This window comes from Sminthopsis crassicaudata, chromosome 4 (assembly GCF_048593235.1).
Source record: "Sminthopsis crassicaudata isolate SCR6 chromosome 4, ASM4859323v1, whole genome shotgun sequence".
In the NCBI taxonomy this organism is placed as follows: Eukaryota; Metazoa; Chordata; class Mammalia; order Dasyuromorphia; family Dasyuridae; genus Sminthopsis; species Sminthopsis crassicaudata.
Genome location: NC_133620.1, coordinates 49,412,030 through 49,431,642, shown reverse-complemented (window position 1 = coordinate 49,431,642; position 19,613 = coordinate 49,412,030). Strand labels below are relative to the sequence as shown.

Below are 19,613 nucleotides of genomic sequence, written 5' to 3'. Positions count from 1 at the left end.
CATTAAGAGAAAGTGTTGGTAATTACCACAGAAATGGAGAAGAAATTTTAAATTGAAAGATGGACTTAGCCCTAGAGTACAGAACTAAGAATGAGAGATGGGAGATGAAGAGAAATTCATGTTAGGAAAATCCTTTTAACAAAGAAGATGAGCTCCAAAGAAGAATGGGCTCCCTAATGAATCTCTCTCTTATAAGCAGCCCCCAAGCAAAGACTACATGACAGCTAGTCAAGAATATCACAGAAGAGATTCTCACCAGATACAGTTTGGATAAGATGGCCTCATTCATGTTACAGTGGAAAGAATGACCCTGGAGTTCAAGCGTCTTCCCCACCCTGATACTGAGAATTCATGTAACCTTGAAAAAGTCTCTTAATGCTTCTGGGCCTAATTTTTCTCACCTGTAAAATGGGAAGGAGTGAGCTGACTTGGGATTATTCATTGTGTTTCACTCTTTATGACCCATTTGGTGTTTTTTGGCAAAGACACCCTTCTCCAGCTCATTTTACATATGAGGAAACTGAGGCAAATAGCGTTAAGTGATATGCTCAGGGTCACATAGCTACTAAATGTCTGAAGTTGGTTTTGAATTCGGGTCTTCCTGATTCCAGGTCAGATATTCTATCCATCGTACCATCTAGCTGACCAACTTGATGTCCCTGGCTAGAAAGTCAATTTCTATAACCCCGTCATGTAATTCAACTCCTTAGTTTACATAAACTCAGCAAGTCTAGACTAACTCCCAGGAGTCTCCCTTCATATTCAGCAAACTGGCCAAATTTACAAAAGACAGCAATAGTCAATGCTAGAAGAGTTGAGGAAAGATAGGTACAGTAGCACAATGTAGGTGGAGCTGTGAATTAGTATAAATATTGTGGAAAGCAATTTGGAATTATGCAAATAAAGTACCTAAATGTCCACACCCTTTGACCCAGAGATTCAACAGCTAGATATTTATCCGAAGGAAGTCACTGAAAAAATCTACCCATATATACCAAAATATTGATAGAGCACTTTTTGTGAGAGCAGAGAACAGGAAACAATGTGCATCACCAAGGAAAAGGCTAAACAAATTATTACATAAATATAACAAAATATTGCTGTGCTAGTAAGAAAGAATGAATATGATGAATACAGAGAAACAGGGACAGAATTATATGAATTAATGCAATTATATGAATTAAGCAAGTAGAGTCAAGAAAAAAATGCCATAAAACAATAAAACTAAATGAACTAAATTACTACCAAAAAAAAAAAAGTTTGGTTCCAAAATAAGATTTGAGAATACACCTTCTCTGTCATAAGTACCCAAATAGTCTCTCTCTATCGCAATAAATAAAGGGGACATTTCAAATCCCTTGAGTTACTGTCAGAGTGTGACCAGAAGGAATAGCCAAAAGGAAGAGGTTTAAAAATCAAATTGCCTCCAATTCCCTGGGAGTCTTCCTCTACCCCTTTCCCACAACTATCAAAAATCACCAATCTCCAGGATTGATTAAAATTGAGTCTCTGAAAAAGGGGCAACTAGGTAGAGCAGTGGATAGGGCAAGCCTGGAGTCAGGCAGAAATCTTCCTGATGAATGTAACCTTAGACATTTACTAACTGTGCAATTCTGACCAAGTCACTTAACCTCTTTTCCCTTAGTTTCCTTATTGGTAAAATGAGCAGAAAGAAATGGCAAAAAACCACTCCAGTATGTTGAGCAAGAAAATCCCAAAGAAGTCATGAAGAGTCAGACACAATGAACAACTACAAAAAATGAAGGAGTGCTCCCTGTTCTTTCTCAACCTAGGTAAGAATCCTATTTTTTAAAAATCCATCAGATGCCCAAATTCCATCCCCACCAGTATTCCAAATTCCACTAGGGTCCCAGCAGATCATATAAGTTTCTACCATTCTCTATGACAGACTTTCAAATTGAAAGTATGTTCCCTCAATAAGAGTGGTTTGCATTATTGTCTTATGTGTTCCATAGTTCCTTGTACCAGACTTTTGGTGTGGGCGAAGGGGCAGGTCAATGGGGGGAGGGAGGGAAGGAGGGGATGATTCTTTTTTTCTTCATCTTAAAAATATTTATTGTATGGAATGATCTGAAAGAGAGGAAGGAAAAATATAGAGGAAAAAATTTAGGTGCTGCAAAAACAAAAGAAACCAATATAAAATTATTTTTTAAAAAATAAAATGAATGAAACTATTTGGAATCATAGCTAGATTCTTAGGTATCAGGAAATTTGAACATTATGCCACCTATGGAAAATAGACTCAATGCCTTTTTAAGAATCAGTCAGGATCAATGCAGCCTCCAATGAAGATTCAGTGTAGCTTGAGGGGACTGTCTTTAATTTTGAGAGACATAATTTATGCTAAACAATCTGGGGAGATGGCCCCAAAATAGTAAGTCCCCAGTATAAGTATAAGCACTTCCAAGTAATCCCTTATAACACAAAAGGAGGAAGCCACATCTCACTGAAGGATGATTTTATAGTTGCCCCAATAGTAGGGTATGCTTTCTAAAATCACAACGTTGGGATGATCCACAGACAGAAAATTTCTCACAGTATAAACACTATGAAATAAAGTGTAGTCTCTTCACAAGAATTGGCTGTGGAATCAAAATACCCCCTTGTTTTAAAGCTTAACTCTACTATTAACTCTGTATGACCTCACAAAAGTCACTTAATCACTCCAGGTCCCAGTTTTCTCATTTGTAAATTGAAGGCATGAGCTGGCACAAATTATGTTAAAATACAGTTATCCCTATATCAGATTGCTTCCTGTCTTGGGAAAGGGGAAAGTAAGAGAGAGAAAGACAGAGAAAAAATTTTGGATCAAATTTTCACAAAAAAAATGAATGTTGAAAACTACCTTTATGTGTAATTAGAATAATAAAATATTATTGAGGAGGGAAAAGAAATATAAATATTAACATATTAAAAACACACTCATTACAATATGACACAAATTCTCAAGTGTTCCAGTTAAGAATCTTGAGGAGATCTTTCTTACAATCTATCATTTTCTGAATATTGATCAGTCATTTGGACTAGAGCACTTATTGGATTCAATTCAACAAGCATCTATTAAGTAACTAATGGGCAAAGCACTATGATAGATACTGGGAATACAAAGACAAAAGAAAGACAGATCAGCTATACAAGCAGCAACCGTTTTTCCACTTTCAACACAGATGGTGTATACCAAGCATGTCATGGCTATTACCAAGTTTTCTAGAAATAAACAATTTTGTCAAAAATCATGTTATTATGAAGCATGTGTTAATTTCTCAGTTGACAAGAGTATTCCAGATCCATAGAACCAGAATATATTTTAGACATCATCTGGCCCTTGATGCTGGAAAAGGAATTCCCTGGACAAATATTAATATTTGATTGTCCATCTATGGCTATATATATTCCTTTAGCACTAAGATAGTTTCTCCCACTTCTCCCCATAAACAGCTACAAGCCTGATGGCCATTCTCCATAGTCACCTGGTCATTTAGCCTTTCACTGACAACCTCAAGAAATAGGAAACTCACTACCTTAAGAGGCAAGCCTGAACACTTTTTGGACAACTCTTGTTTGTTAGGAAATTGTCTTATCTGGAGTCAAAATGGTCCTTCCTCTACTTTCTCTTCATTACTCATACCTTCCTTCTATTCTTTGGTACCAAGCAAAACAGGACAACCATTAAGATATTTAAAGACAACTATCAGATTCTCCTCTCATCCCTGATCTTGGCTTCTCTAGGCTTAAATATCCTATGGACTTCAACTTTGGAGCATAGGTTGGAGTCGTCCCATACCTTGATCACCCTCCTAAGTTAAAAGAAAAAAAAAAGGATAAAATCAATGGAAAGTCCTGAATCTATCAAACCTTTCTCCTGATGGTCTTTCTCCCTTCTGAATACTAATGGGGGTCACAAAGTCTGTGAATATTTCAATGACTCAACACGGTTGACTTGATTCACGGAATGAGGCCAAGTTTCATCAGATTTATGGTTGCCCAACCATAACTATATATAAGTCTCTAGCCCCGGGGCAGCCACATACCTAATGGCCATTCTCCATGGCCACCTGGTCTTCAGCAGTTTGTTTTTCCTCAACAATAGCATCATGCCTCCAAAAAGCAATACCATGACAAAAGCAATCCCAAATAAGCAAATAGAGGGCCTCCAAAAAACCAAATGACCAACTAACCATGGAAAACTGAATAAGAGATTCCAGTCGGTCAGTGAGTAAAAAAGTATATTTCTGAACATGTCAGACAAGAATGCTCCATAAACTGGGAATTTCACTTAATTTCCCCCATCAAAGATCACACCTTCCTTCACCATCAAGAGTCACTAGTACTTTACATAGAATACCCTCAAAGAGATTTATAGGAAACCAAAAGCAAAGAGAAAAAAAAGCTTTTCAGCATTGTTCAGATCTCTCCCAATGGAGAGGAATTCAAGTACAAAGAAGAAAATAGAAAACATATAAAAACCTTAGCAGCCAATGAAATCAACTGCCCTTGAACACACAATAGCAACACAGGTATCCCAAGACCACCACTACCAACAAGCTAACATCAGCAATAGCTTCAAGAACAACTCTTTTTCAGAATCTTGTGTGTCCTTTTCCAAAGGATAATTCTTCCAGTCACTGCAGAAGAGAACAGAGGTAGTAAAAACTTCACAAGAGATAAAGGGTGGAAAACTACTCACTATAGAAAGGAAGTTGAGAACCCAGAACACCATAAAGTTTCTACGCTACCCAATAATACTTCTGCCAGCAAGGTCAGATGGACCCCTTCATCCTCGACAATTTATCACACTAGACCAGAGTCCTGATCATCTGGCCCTACTCATATATGAAGGAAAGTACTAATTTGATGCTTCAGGAAAACCTGAAACCATCTGATCAGAGTTTGAGATAATCACTGATATTACTATGCCATAGAAAACTTAAATCTTTTCATGTTCAGAATTCCTATACTGGGACCTTGTTGTCTCCTGGAAAACTCCATCATATTTCACTTTCCTGACATATTTCCATATCCTCTCCCTCCAAGCTCCCTTCTTAATTATAGAATCACATCCAAATCATTACAGTCATAGCTGCTTGAAATGATGTGTCTATCTATTCCCCAATGAATTCATTCAATACCCTAGTAACTTTCCAAACCAAAATATCCTTCTGGAGATATCATTCCTTTTCATGTGCAGTCTCTCTCCCACCTCCACACCCCCAAGAAGAATATCAGTGTCTTGAGGTCAGGGACTGTCTTCAGCTTTTTAATATCAGTGCTTCTTTTTTCATTCATTTATTACAACCTTCTCAAGCATACATTCACTCATTTATTTGTGGAGTTTACCAGCATACAAATTCAGGATATTAATGGCTATCATTCTTGGCACTTCATCACATTAGGGCTTGCAAACAAAAATAATTCCAAAAGCAAAAACACAAAACTGAAGATGCAAAGAGAAGGCTATGAGCAAAGAATCAATCCTCGGAGGGTGTAGCTGTCTGACAATACAACCAGAGTTCTTGGACATCCCTTCTAGTAAAAGTCTTACATTCTGCAGAGGACCAGCAAATAATAAAGGACATATAATCTATAATCATCAAGACAGTTATCCTTGAAAAATTCCATGTGCATCCAAAGAGAAAACCATGGAGACTGAATGTTGATCAAATTTCAACCTCTTTTTTGTTCACTTTTTCTATCTTGTGTTTTTTTTTTCCCTTTTTGTTCTGATTTTTCTTGCACAATATGACAAATATAGAAATATGTTTAAAAGTATTGCCCTTGTTTAACCTGTATCAGATTTCTTGCTGTCTTGGGAAAGGGGGTGGGTGAAGGAGGGAGATAAGGAAGGGAGGGAGAAAATTTTGGAACCCAAAGCCTTACAAAAATGAACGTTAAAAAATGAATGTTGAGAACTATCATTACATGTATTTGGAAAAATAAAATACTATTAAAACTGAATTTAAAAAAAGAAAACCTTTATCCTCATTTCTATGGACAGTGTTATAAAAACTGGGTATAAAAATTTTTAAAGCCCTATTTCTACATAAGTTACCAAAAAGTTATTTTTGTTACTATACATATGGATCAAAATATCCTGTGTCAGCTTTATCATTCTTCTGCCATTAGTCAATCAATCAATAGTTATTAAGTGTCTACTATGGGTCAGCCACTATACTAAGTGCTAAAAATATAAAAAGATGCAAAACAAACAAACAAACAAACCCAGAAACAAAACAAACAAACAAAAAGATCACAACCAGTCCCTGCCCTCAAAGAACTGATCATGTAATGAAAGGATAAGAGATACTTAGAAATCCATCTCAAGAAATCTATCTCTTACCTTAGGAATGAAGGAACAAACCCAGAAAAATCAAATAACTTTTCCATGAATAGCCAAATAATAAATAATAAAGATGCTGTTTCAGGCATAATCTTGTTCTGTTCTACTTTGAACATGAAAAATTTTTTAGGTGTTTTTGAGGTTAATACATTTAAGCCTATGAATCCATTCTTTCTTGAGGAAGGATGTTGGGTAGGTTAGCATTATAGGCTGACTGACTGACACATCTTCACACAGAAGGGAGCACTTCTTCCTTGTCATGGCTGAGAAAGGGTAAGTTCCATAATGAAGGTGAGTCTCCAACAGTAGCTCTGCTTGGTTTCAACTCCAGAATAAGCTGATCCCTTGAAATCTCATTGCTAAGTGGACAAACTCAATTTTTGATAATACCTTGTCAACACCCACAGCTGCTTCTCCTCCATGATGGGAGAGCTTCAAGGTGGAACAGTCAATGCCTCCCAAAATTTTCCAGATAACTCTCAGCTCTCTATAGCAAGACTTATATGAAGTGATGCTGAGTAAAGGAAGAAGAATCAGGAAAAACACTGTACACAGTAACAGCAACATCGTGTGATAATCAACTTTGGTAAACTTTAACTCTTCTCAGTAATATAGTGATCAAAGACAATTCCAAAAAACACATGATGGAAAATGTTATCCACAACCAGAGAAAGAATTATGGAGTCCGGATGCAAATTGAAGCATACAATTTGCATTTTCTATTTCTTTCTTGTGGTTTTTCCCTTTTGTTCTGATTCTTCTTTTACAACATGAATAATATGGAAATGTTTAGTGATTTTTGCATGTATAACCTATAGCAGATTGATTATCATCCTGTGAAAGGGGGAAGAGAAAGGGAAGAAGAAAAAAAATGGAACTCAAAATCTTACAAAAGTAAATGTTGAATTGTTGGTGGAATTGTGAATACATCTAGCTATTCTGGAGAGAAATTTGGAGCTATGCTCAAAAAGTTATCAAACTGTGCATACCCTTTGACCCAGCAGTGTTACTACTAGGCTTATGTCCCAAAGAGATTTTAAAGAAGGGAAAGAGACTTGTATGTGCCAAAATGTTTGTGGCAGCCCTCTTTGTAGTGGCCAGAAACTGGAAACTGAGTGGATGCCCATCACTTGGAGATTAGCTGAATAAATTGTGGTATATGAATATTATGGAATATTATTGTTCTGTAAGAAATGACCAACAGGATGATTTCAGAAAGGCCTGGAGAGACTTACATGAACTGATGCTGAGTGAAATGAGCAGGACAGGAGATCATTATATACTTCAACAACAGTATTATATGATGATCAATTCTGATGGATGTGGCCCTCTCCAACAATGAGATGAACCAAATCAGTTCCAATAGAGTAGTAATGAACTGAACCAGCTACAGCCAGTGAAAAAACTCTGGGAAATGACTATGAACCACTACATAGAATTCCCAATCCCTCTATTTTTGTCCGCCTGCATTTTGGATTTCCTTCACAGGCTAATTGTACACTATTTCAAAGTCCGATTCTTTTTGTATAGCAAAATAACTGTTTGGACATGTTATACTGTTTGGACATGTTAAATACAATATACGAGTATATATTGTATTTAATTTATATTTTAACATAGTTAACATACATTGGTCAACCTGCCATCTGGGGGAGGGGGTGGAGGGAAGGAGGAGAAAAATTGGAACAAAAGGTTTGGCAATTGTCAATGTTGTAAAACTACCCATGCATATATCTGGTAAATAAAAACTATAATTAAAAAAAGTAAATGTAAACTATCTTTACATGTAATTAGAAAAAATAAAATATTATTAAATGGAGAAAAAAATTCTCCATCAACAGCTCTGTTTTTGATTCTACAGACTATCATATTGGAATGTACCATGTGCTCCTTGGTGGACTCCTCATATCTCCTTTTTTTCCCCATCTCCTTTTTATGTATTATTTTTCCCCATTAGATTGTCAGCTCCTTAAGGACAGGGAATTTACTTTTACTATTTGTATTCCCACTGTTTAACCAAATGCCTTGCACATACTAGGTGCTTAATAAATATTTATTAAATTGAGTAAAAATAACCCCTTCTACAGTGTATCCAAGAATTAGCTAACCAGGTTCTTCATGAAGACTTCCAATGAGAGAAGAAGTTGTGACTATTATATTTGTTAGGAAGTATTTCCTTCTATGCAGCCTATATTTGAATCTTGGCAGTTTCATCCAAAGAACCTAACTATACCCTCTAGAGCCATATAGAACAAATCTAATCTCTTTTCCACAGACAGAAGACACAAACCATATCTCCCTAAGACCTCTCTCTGGATTAAACATACTTACTTCAACTGATCTCTATATACACTCCCTCCCTGGTTGCCATAGTGAAAAAGGGTTAGGCTTGCACTAAAAATGCCTGGGCATAGCAGCTGACCTCTGAGATAAGGTCATTAGGCTGCAATTATTCAGGAATTAGCATCCATATAACCCACATGGTTTATGGATTACTCAGAAAGGTACTGGGGAGGATTTACATAGTCCCTACCTTTAAGGAGCTTATTATCTAATTAGGGAGACCAAAGATACACAAAATAATTAAAGGATAATACAAGTCCTAAACCTGTACTCAGAAGAGCAATTTAGGGGTCTAATAGCCCTCAAGGTCTGTTGTTTTTTTTTTTTTTTCTTTCATTCATGCTTAGTACAGAGCCAGGCACATAGGAAGAATTTAATTAATACTTGTTGACTTGACAAGTTGGTGGCAATGAAGGAACTGGCCCAGACTGCTTTAAGTAGGTCATGTCAACCAGCACACTTCCTCTTAAGTTTTGAAGATCTAACTTGACTTTGGAGATATTACTTTAATTGGGCCTAACTTAGTAATTTCTAAGGTTGGTCCATTCTTTACTATTTCCTGATCAAGGGTGATGCCACATTATACCATTTTACAGACCAGTATATCAGTCAGTAATTATCCAATTTGGAGTGAAAACTCTCTCTCCTGCCCTCTTACAAAGGGGAAACAGTGTCATTACTTAGGAACAGCTATAGCAAGTAGTTGGGAAAGAAAAGGGAAGAGGGCCTAAAACAGATTTTTAGTCAATTTCTTGGTATCATTGGCATTCAAAAAGAAATGGCTATGGGGATGGTACAATTTGTGGCTCTATCAGGATTGCAGATCTCTCCTATAACAGGCTCATATATTTAAATCTTTTAGGGAGCCTTAGGAGTCATCTAAAGCAATTCCCTCTTTTTACAGAAAAGTAAACTGAAGCCAATAGAGGCTAAGTAATAACCTCCTAAGTGTTGGAATTATGAGACTTAAAATTGAATGATACCTTGGAAATCATCTGGTCCAGTGGTGTCAAACTCAAAATAGAAATTGATACCTCCAGATAGCATGTTGACGCAAAAAAAATTCCACAAATTAATGTTAACTCTGTTGTGGCATATTTTCATTTATTCTATTAAATATGGCTCCATTTCATTCATGGCCAAAACCAGTCTGATTATCATTGGCCCCCAATAGTCCTAGGCCAAAGCCCTTTTGGATCTTGTTTGGGTCCTGATTGACTCAGACTGAATATAAACAGCAGTCATTTCAGCTTTGGTAGCTGAGGGTCTTCCTCTTCCAGACTCATTCATTCATTTAGTAAGTTTTTGGGTTGTTGTTTTTTTTTTTTTTTCCTTTGGATTAGGTGAAAGAGGAGATTCTTTGCTTCAATTACTATCCAGCCTCAATCACTGACTGAAGAAAGTCGAATTGAGACTTTAAATTAAATAGGCCAAAGTCTCCCATTCCATCCAGCCATCCTGATCTATATCTGGCCACTTGACCCAGTGATTCTGAAGGACAAAATGAGGCAGATGACATTGTCTAGTCCTTCCTCACTTAAATCCAATTCATTTGCAAGTCATAGCATCCCCTCCCTGATGTCATGGTCCTTTTCAAGAATGAAGGATAAGCAATAACCTCTGGGTGGGGGTCCACAGACCATCAGAAATTCAACTCAGTTCAATTAAAAATTGGCCAATTTGCTGGGTCACCTATGTGGTGCAATGGATAGAGAGATACTGAAATCAGTAAGACCCAGATTCAAAACTGGCCTCAGATATTTACAATCTATGCAACTCTAGACAAGTCACTTAATGCTTATTTGCCTTAGTTTCCTTATCTGTAAAATGAGGATAACAATACTACCTCTCTTCCAGGTTGTTAGAATAAAATGAAAAAATATTTATAAAGTGCTTAACACAGTGCCTGGCATATAGTAAATGCTACATGAGTGTTAGTTATTATTATTATTAGCCATATAAAATGTCTGACTAAGGGGTGTACATTTGTAAGTTAGATGCTTGACAATTTCAGCCTCTGGACTCTGTTCCAAATAAATACTACTTACAAGGCTTTCATTTTTTTTACCATCACTTTGTTTTCTAGAGATTAACTTCTGGAGGCTAAAATAAGCCAGATTATAGGTCTTTTTCTAGTTCATAAATCATAATATTAAAAATGAATAGGAAGATTTAACAGAGCATGAAATATCCCATGCTATAATTTTTACTCATAGTACCATCTCCATCCTAGGCAAAACGTCATTTATTTACTTTATTGTTTCCAGGACACTAACCAACAAACTCTATTTACAATGAAGAAAGTTAGTTATTAATCAATTGATATTTACTAAGCATCTATAGTCCAATACTAAGTCAAGCCTTATGGAAGATTTAGATTAAATAAACAATGCAGTCTCTGTCCTAAAATAATCTAGTTTCTAGCAAGGGAGATAAGCTTAAGATACATAAAACAATAGAATGGAAGACAACAAGCAATAAAACATAAATTTTTAACTAACACTATGTGTGTGTGTGTGTGTGTGTGTGTGTGTGTGTGTATAAGGGAAATCTGAAGTGGAGGTATCTGGGAAAGACCCAGGGAAGGCTTCATGAATTGTTCAGTCACAGGTTTAAAATGAGGACAAAATTTAAGAGACCATAGAGTCCAACCTCCTAATTTTACAGATGAGGAGATGGGGCTGGGAGGGGTTAAATGACTTACCCAGATTCACTTAGCTAGTTAAGTGTATGAGGAAGGATTTGAACTGGGACTTTCCTGACTCCTAGCCCAGAGTTCTAGCCACTATATCACCTGAGTGTCTCCCCCTCACAGATTGATTGTTTATGAAGGCAAATTAGGCCATCTTTTGCCCTAGTCTTTAATTATTGAATGGGCATTGCCTCAGGCAGACTGAAACCTAGGAAAGACCATAGCTTAAATAGGTCAAGATCCCCCATTCTATCCAGGGCCATCACCAGTTGCCTTGATCTAAGTCTTGCCAATAAACTCTGATAAATATAGAGGGAAAAGTGAAGCTGATGGTTGTATAGCTTTGCCTAGCTTAAATCTAATTCCCTTGCAAATCAAGATACCACCCTGCTGATATCATTGGTCCTCTTCAAAAAGGAAAGATGAACAACATCTAAAGGGATAGGACTTCTGTAAACCTTTGAAGATCAAGTAAATTTGTATCATAAATATAAAGATAGATTCAAATAAGAATGAATGAAATGAGTTCAACCATTCCCCCCAGGGAAACCACACTGCCTAAAAGATAGTGATGTGTGCATCTTGTCACTTACATTACCATTAACTTCATTTTCCACTTCCCTTGACTTGCTTTTGCCTTGACTATGGTAATCCAATCAATAATATCATTACTGATGTGACTCCCCAAACCAAAGTTCCCATCTTGCCATTGCCCTTTTATCTGTTGTCTTCTTTTATTTAGAGAACAAGGACAATCTCACTTTTGTATTTGAACCTCAAACACCTAGCACAATGCATGTCACACAGTTGTTGAGTCATTTTTTAGTCATGTATGGCTTTCCATGACCCTCTTTGGGGTTTTCTTGGCAAAGATACTGGAGTGATTTGCCATTTCTTTCTCATTTTTAAGATGAGGAAACTACTGAGGCAAACAGGATTATGTGGCTTCCTCAGGATTACACAAGTAATAAGTGTCTGCAATTAGATTTGAACTCATGAAAGACGAGTCTTTGCTCTATCCACTATGCCATCTACCATGACACACAGTAGGCACTTAACAAATTCTTTTTTTTTTCTGAAGCAATTGGGGTTAAGTGACCTGCCCAGGGTCACACAGCTAAGAAAAGTTAAGTGTCTGAGGGCACATTTGAACTCAGGTCCTCTTGTACTCTATCCACTGCACCACCTAACTGCCCCACTTAAAAATTCTTTTTCAATTGTTCATTAGTAGAGGGAAACTTAGCAATCATTCTGAACTGGTCACAGACTGAGGGAAGGGACCCACCTATACAAAAATATATACTGTAGCACTTTCTGTTGTAGCAAAGAACTGTCCATCAACAGGGGAATGGCTGGACAAATTTTGGTACATGAATACAATGTAATGCTATGTTGTAAAAAAGGGTGAAAGGGATGGATTCAGATAAGTCAAGTAAGATTTGTACAAACTGGGCAGCATTACCTGAATAGTACCAAAAGAACAATTGGTACAACTACAGGAATATCAAGGGCAACAACTCTGAAAAATGTAAGAACTCTGATCAGTGCAATGACCAATGATGCAAGATGCCTCCACCTCCTGGTGGAGGGCTAATGAACAAGAAATTCAGGAGACACTCATTTTCAGGCAGTGCCATGTGAGAATTTGTTTCAACTATATTATTTGTTACAAAGAAGGCAGGAGCACTGGACACAGAGTAACTCAGAGAAAATATACATTAATTTCAGAGATACTCTTACACTAAAGGAACAGAGGAGTTAATGACTGGTGAAAGTGATACAAAAAGAAAAAAGCCACAATGAAACACTTAAAAAAATACTCAGAGAATAGAAGGAAATTCAAAGTCGCCCAGAGAAAAGCAGATGCTCTGGAGTATGATCAAGTTAAATTTAATACATATTTTTAAAAGACAACTGTTTAATAGAAGTTTATAGCTTCATGAAACATCCATCATTTTTTTTTATTTTTAACTTCATAATAAAAAGTTTTGCATTTTTAAAATTAGAGTTGCTTGCCATCTAAGGATGGAAAATGGGAGAGAGGGAGAGAATTTGGATCCTGAACTTTAGAAAGAAAAGAATTTGTAAAAGGAAAGAAAAGAAAGAAAGAAAGAAAGAAAGAAAGAAAGAAAGAAAGAAAGAAAGAAAGAAAGAAAGAAAGAAAGAAAGAAGAAAGAAGAAAGAAAGAAAGAAAGAAAGAAAGAAAGAAAGAAGAAAGAAAGAAAGAAAGAAAGAAAGAAAGAAAGAAAGAAAGAAAGAAAGAAAGAAAGAAAGAAAGAAAGAAAGAAAGGAAGAAAGGAAGGAAGAAAGGAAGAAAGAAAGAAAGAAAGAAAGAAAGAAAGAAAGAAAGAAAGAAAGAAAGAAAAGAAAGAAAGAAAGAAAGAAAGAAAGAAAGAAAGAAAGAAAGAAAGAAAGAAAGAAAGAAAGAAAGAAAGAAAGGAAGGAAGGAAGGAAGGAAGAAAGGAAGGAAGAAAGGAAGGAAGAAAGAAGGAAGAAAGAAAGGAAGAAAGGAAGGAAGGAAGAAAGGAAGGAAGGAAGGAAGGAAGGAAGGAAGGAAGGAAGGAAGGAAGGAAGGAAGGAAGGAAGGAAGGAAGGAAGGAAGGAAGGAAGGAAGAGAGAGAAAAAAAATTATTTTTTAAAATAGAGTGAAGAAGATAAGATGGCATTCCAGGACAAGCAAAGGGAGAAAAGTAGGACGGAATGGATATTTGGGGAAGGGGGGAGGGACATAGGGAAGAGAAAGATGAAACTAACCAGATGGTATGGAACAAACCAGAGATCAGTAAGAATGAGGTTGGAAAGCCTCTCCTACCCTGCTCCAAACTTTCCATAGCAGACATCACTAATTCTACTCTACTCCTACTTTATCTACATTGGGCTTCTCTTTTCTTTGATCTGAAAATATCACCAGCTTGACCCAGCAGAGGAGAGGTATTACTTAATATACAAATGTGCACCCACACAGAAAATTGAAAGGGTAGTAGTGGGATAGTAGAAAGAGAAATAACTCTTGAATCAATAGATGTGGATCCATAGCCCATCCCTTCTGCTATTAACTTACTACCTGTGGGACACCTTAGCTAAGTCCCTTAAACTTTTTGTCACCAATTTTCTTATTGGCTGGACTAACTCTGATTCTATGACCTTGCTACAGCTAATAGAAGATGCTCTGGATTGTTCCCCTTCCGTCTATTGAAGTTGCTTGGAATTCAGTGTCAATTCTCTATCCAAAGGCAGCATAATTATTCTGGATTCTAGGCTAGAATATGAAGAAGCAAATTTGGGCACCAGTTCTGGGTAACATTAACCTAGTGTTCGATATAAATTTCTGAGTCCAAGAGGAATTTACTTCAACTCAGTAAGTATTCATTATCTACTATGTGCTAGGGAACTGTACTAAACACCAGAAGTGAACAAGATCTTCACTCTCTCAGTTCAATCTCCAATCACCAAACTCTGTATTGCTGTCCATCCCTCCAAAAATGCCCAGATTAAATTAGGATGCTCCAGTTTTTCCTCCACCCCCCTCCAACAGCATTCTCACTTTGGGGAAAAGACAAGCAGAAAAGGTAAGAGAACTTAAAAAGGCAGGCAAGATAAGTCTAGAGAAGAGAGCTCTGAGAGGAGGGTATAGACATGGAGGAAAATGAGGAAGAGGAGCTCCCTCAACTTCAAGCTTAGCCAAGAAACAGTTAAAGAGTTAGCTGTTGGGCTGATAAAAAAATGGACCATTGATACAATTCCCATGCCACATTCTTCATCATAAGGTTTACTTCATCATAAATGCTCATTTAAATAACACTAGCTAGAATTCAAAACCTAAGTCAATTTCTTTCCTTCACTGAAAATATTTTAACCCCAGATGAAGAACTAGAGCCTTTGATAACTGCAGGCCAGACCTTAGACTTCATCTGGTTGAATCTCTTCATTTTACAAAAAAAACAGGAAAGAGACTAAGAGGCTTGTAAAAAGATCACACAGCTGGTCACCCAGGACTAGAACCCAGGTCTTACCACTCCCAAGCCAGATGTCCTTCTCCAATGACATCCCCCACCCCCAACATTCTCATTCTCATGCCCAAATCTTAGTGGCTTTCTATGCCAACTACCATCACTTTCACATGTACCCTCAGTTCTTGATCCCCTACTTTCAAATCCTCTTATCCAGACTCTCAAGGATAGCCAGAGTAAATACTCTTAAGCCTAATACCTCATTAGTCTTTTAAACCTCCTACTATAATCAGTCGTTGCAGTGATTTAGTCTCCCCCTACCAATCACTCTATTCCCACTCTTTCTAACAATGGAAAGCTCAGAAAAATCAACTTCCCTTTTTCCCCTGAAGTAGGACTTCTCATAGACCAGCCTGGTGTTGAGCTCAGCGGGATTATGAGTATGACCCAAGGGAACATTTCTGCCTCATTAAGCCTAGAACAAAGCAGGAGCACTTGCATCCCCAGATTCTGGGTCACATATTTGGCTTGTGATCCACTACTGAATGAAGTTCTATTGGGATAGGAGGAGAAGGAAAAAGAAAATTTCAGTCTCTGGGTTTCATATAACCAAGGCTCCAACTCCATTTTCTTTGGAAGCAATCTATGACCCTACCTGCCTACGTAGCTTAAAGAGGAAAAATGAGAATTAAAATCCTTTAAGACTAGGGTGGAACTGAAAATAAAGCTTGGCTGTTCTGCCTTACACACACACACACACACACACACACACACACACACACACACACACACACACACACACACCTTCCAAGCTACTTAAAAGAACATCAGTGCATCATATCATAATTTGCAATTTGAAAAGAATGAGACACCTACATTTCCCATCTAAGAAAAGTACTATTTGTAAACATTTTGAAACAACAGTTGGTGCTATTGTTTAGGATCCTGCTGAATATGCCAAAGACCTCAGCAGGACCCTGCCTCTTCTTCTTAATTAGACTAGATGCAGAATAGCTCTGTTGATCCTGTCCTTGTGTTAATACCATATGATTCTCTAAATGGAGATAAGATAGTACCATTGGTTTTATAGCCCTAAAATAAATAAATAAATAAATTTTAAAACTGAATAAATAGATAATCCTTCAAAATTAAATAAATAAAAATTCTGAAAATGAATACATAAATAGATAATCTTTCTGAAATAAATAATTTTGGGGGATGGGTAAGTAAATAAATAATCTCTCTGAAATAAAGGAAAATAAATTTTAAAAAGAATAAATAAATAGATAATCTTTCTAAAATAAATAAAAGTGTTGGCCAATCCAGAGTAATACTTACTATTTGGTAGCTAATTTCCTATATTATTAATGGCCAAGAAAAAAGGGGGTTAGAGAGGAACAGAAACAGAGAATTGAAAGTACTTCCCACCTCAGTTGGGAATTTCTGAATCCAAGAACCCAACTGATCATTATCACTCTCACTAACACTATAGTTGAACATGGCAGAAGAGAACCTGGGCATTATCCTCCAAAAAAGAGACCCAGATAATATTTCATGTGGCAAAATGTCTGATGCCCCCTTGATGACAATCTCTGAGTGTCTGCTTGCCATCTTGCTTCTGCTCCTTTGAAAAAGTTTTTAAAGAAGGGAACAGGATGCAACATGAGTTATGGAGAGGAAGAAAAGATAGCAGCAAGCACTGGTGATGATCATATGGTAATCAGATTCAGTCTACTGAAAAACAACCAAATAAACAGAAAAGGAACTGATTTCAAAAGTCCTTCAAAGCTGATCACAGAAAAGTGAACAGTAAATAGCATGATATCTGGAGGAAAAGGATTTTTACCAGAATGACATGCTTTTATCAGTGTATATAATTACAAGATTAGTAAGTACAGTCTACCTAAAAGCTAAGCTTCTGGCATGACAGAGTGCCCCATTAGGAATTCCTCACTAAATTAAACTCCAATTGGGCTGAGTGTGGGCAGTGATGCAGAAACACTCAAAGGGTCGAAAGGCTATGAGCAAACTAATGACAAGCAGCAGGACTCTGAAATCTGGGGCAAAGAAAGGAAGCCAGGACATGATTCTGAATTCCAGAATCTTAGTGTTGGAGGTAACCTTCAATCACCAATCAATTCCTCAGTTGTATATATTATTAAGTACTAATGCATGCACTAAGCATTTTGCTGGGCTCTGGTGATAAAACTATATAATGAAACAATTCCTTCTTGCTGTAAGTTTATATTCTAATGGAAGATACACACATACAAAATAAAGTTTATATGTATATGTATATAGGCATATTTATATATGCATATGTACATATAAATATGATATAAAGCTTATATATGTATATCTATATATGCACATAAATATATATATATAGACAGATAGATTCTTTATATAGATAGATGGGTGTGAGAGAGGATTCCTAAAACCTTTGGAATTTTTTTCGAAATTCTAAATTTTCTAAATCTAAATTCTAAAAGTCCTTGATTCTGTCTTCTTACTTTGTTCTTGGATTCTTTCTCATCCATAGTTTCCTCAGGTCTATGATCAAATCTGTTTAGGTAGAACATGCTGGAGAAGGAATAGATGAAGCTTGCCCTGGTCTCTTACATATTTTATGTAACACACACTCACACACATCTATCTATATGAAGAATCTGAACTTTAGGAAAATTCCAAACAAAATAGTCCCACCTTTCTACCAAGAGAAACATAGATTCACAAAGAAGACTTTATATATAACAAAGAAGACTTTATATAACTCCTGCTATACCAATCCCCTAAATTCCAAATGTTATGGATCTTATTTTTTTTTTAATTAGCAGTCCTCCCCTTAGGGATGTAACAAAAAGAAAATGGAAAAAATATGGAGTCAAAAGAACAAAATTTCAATCTCAGCTCTGATATTATCAGGTAAGGTTTTAGGTAAGTCATTCAACTTCCCCTACCTCAGGACCTCAATTTCCTTCTCAGTCAAATGAGAATTCATTAGTTTCTCTGTCAAAGTTCCTTCTATCCCTAAATCCAGTGATCCCAAGATCCTCCTGGATTATATAACATCCCCAACATAAACTACAGAGATAAAATTCCAGCTCTTAAAATGCCAAGTATAATACCAAAAGAGAAAAACAACAAAAAATTTCAAAGGTAGTGAGTAGAATGGAAAATTGGGAAAATCAGTCTCATGTAAATAAGAGCTACAAACAAAGGGAAGATTATAGGATAGTCTCACGATCTGAAACCTGGGTTCAATCAAATAATCAAATAGTGAGATCCTTGTAACATTCCATTCAGCAGGAATTGATCACTCTTGTTCCTTCTTCTCTTCTTGCCAGCACTGTAGCTAAAATCAGAAATCAATAGCTGCCCCATGGAGGCATGCCTCACTAGGGAAGAAAAGCTTTCTCACAAAAGCACATTTTATAGATAACTGATGCTTCATTTTCTCAAGGTCAAAATTTTTAAATTAGATCTTATTTTTCTTGTGCAGCATGATAAATGTGGAAATATGTTTCGAAAAATTGCACATCTTTAACCTGTATCGAATCACTTGCTGTCTGGGGGATTGAGGAAGAAGAAAAGAGAAAGAGAAAAATTCAGAACACAAAATTTTTCTAGGGTGAATGTTGAAAATTATCTTTGCCTGTGTTTTGAAAAATAAAAGGCTATTATTATTTAAAACAAAACAAAACAAAAAGAAATTTTAAAAAGTTGTAAAAAGTTTTCAATTAAATTTTAACTATTTTGTATGAAGAACTTTCTAAAAATATATTTATGGATCAAACTATATACTTTTTCACTTTATTTTTCATTTGTAACATGACTAATATAGAAATAGGTCTTCCATAACTTCACATGTATAGTGAATATCATATTGTTTGCCTTCTCAATAGATGGGGGAGGGCTGGGTAGGGGTTATTGGATCATAGGATAGACTGAGGAAGGTGAGATATAAGAAGATTGGGAAGATTGGAGGGAGGAGGCAGGTAATAAAGGATTTTAAAAGTCAAATGAAAGATTTTATATTTGATTCTAGGTCAGGTGGGCCAGGATTACTTGACTCAGACATATATCACCTATGTGATTCTGGGCAAATCACTTTATCTCTCTAGGCCTCTTTCCCCCTCTGTTAAATGAAAGAATTAGACTAGATAGTATGTATGTATGGGCTAAAACTGTGGCCTGGTGAACAAAGGGACACTGCTTCATTGAGTCAACACATGCTCAGTAAAGTGAGGAGTAAAGGGGAAAAACCACC

General features: G+C 36.4%; 1 protein-coding gene across 4 annotated transcripts in view; it reads right to left on the bottom strand.

The window, feature by feature from the left end:
- Nucleotides 1-19,613, bottom strand: part of LOC141541874 (carboxyl-terminal PDZ ligand of neuronal nitric oxide synthase protein-like) — a 363,206-nt gene that overhangs the window by 268,788 nt on the left and 74,805 nt on the right. For 2 of the 4 annotated variants that reach the window (XM_074266448.1, XM_074266449.1), the window contains exon 1: nt 6,749-6,959. The exons of the other annotated variants lie outside the window; for them this stretch is intronic. In XM_074266448.1, the coding sequence (XP_074122549.1) occupies nt 6,749-6,925 (177 nt within the window). In that variant the 5' untranslated portion in view covers nt 6,926-6,959. Of the gene's footprint in view, nt 1-6,748; nt 6,960-19,613 lie in introns of those variants that run through there. 4 annotated transcript variants of the gene reach the window in all.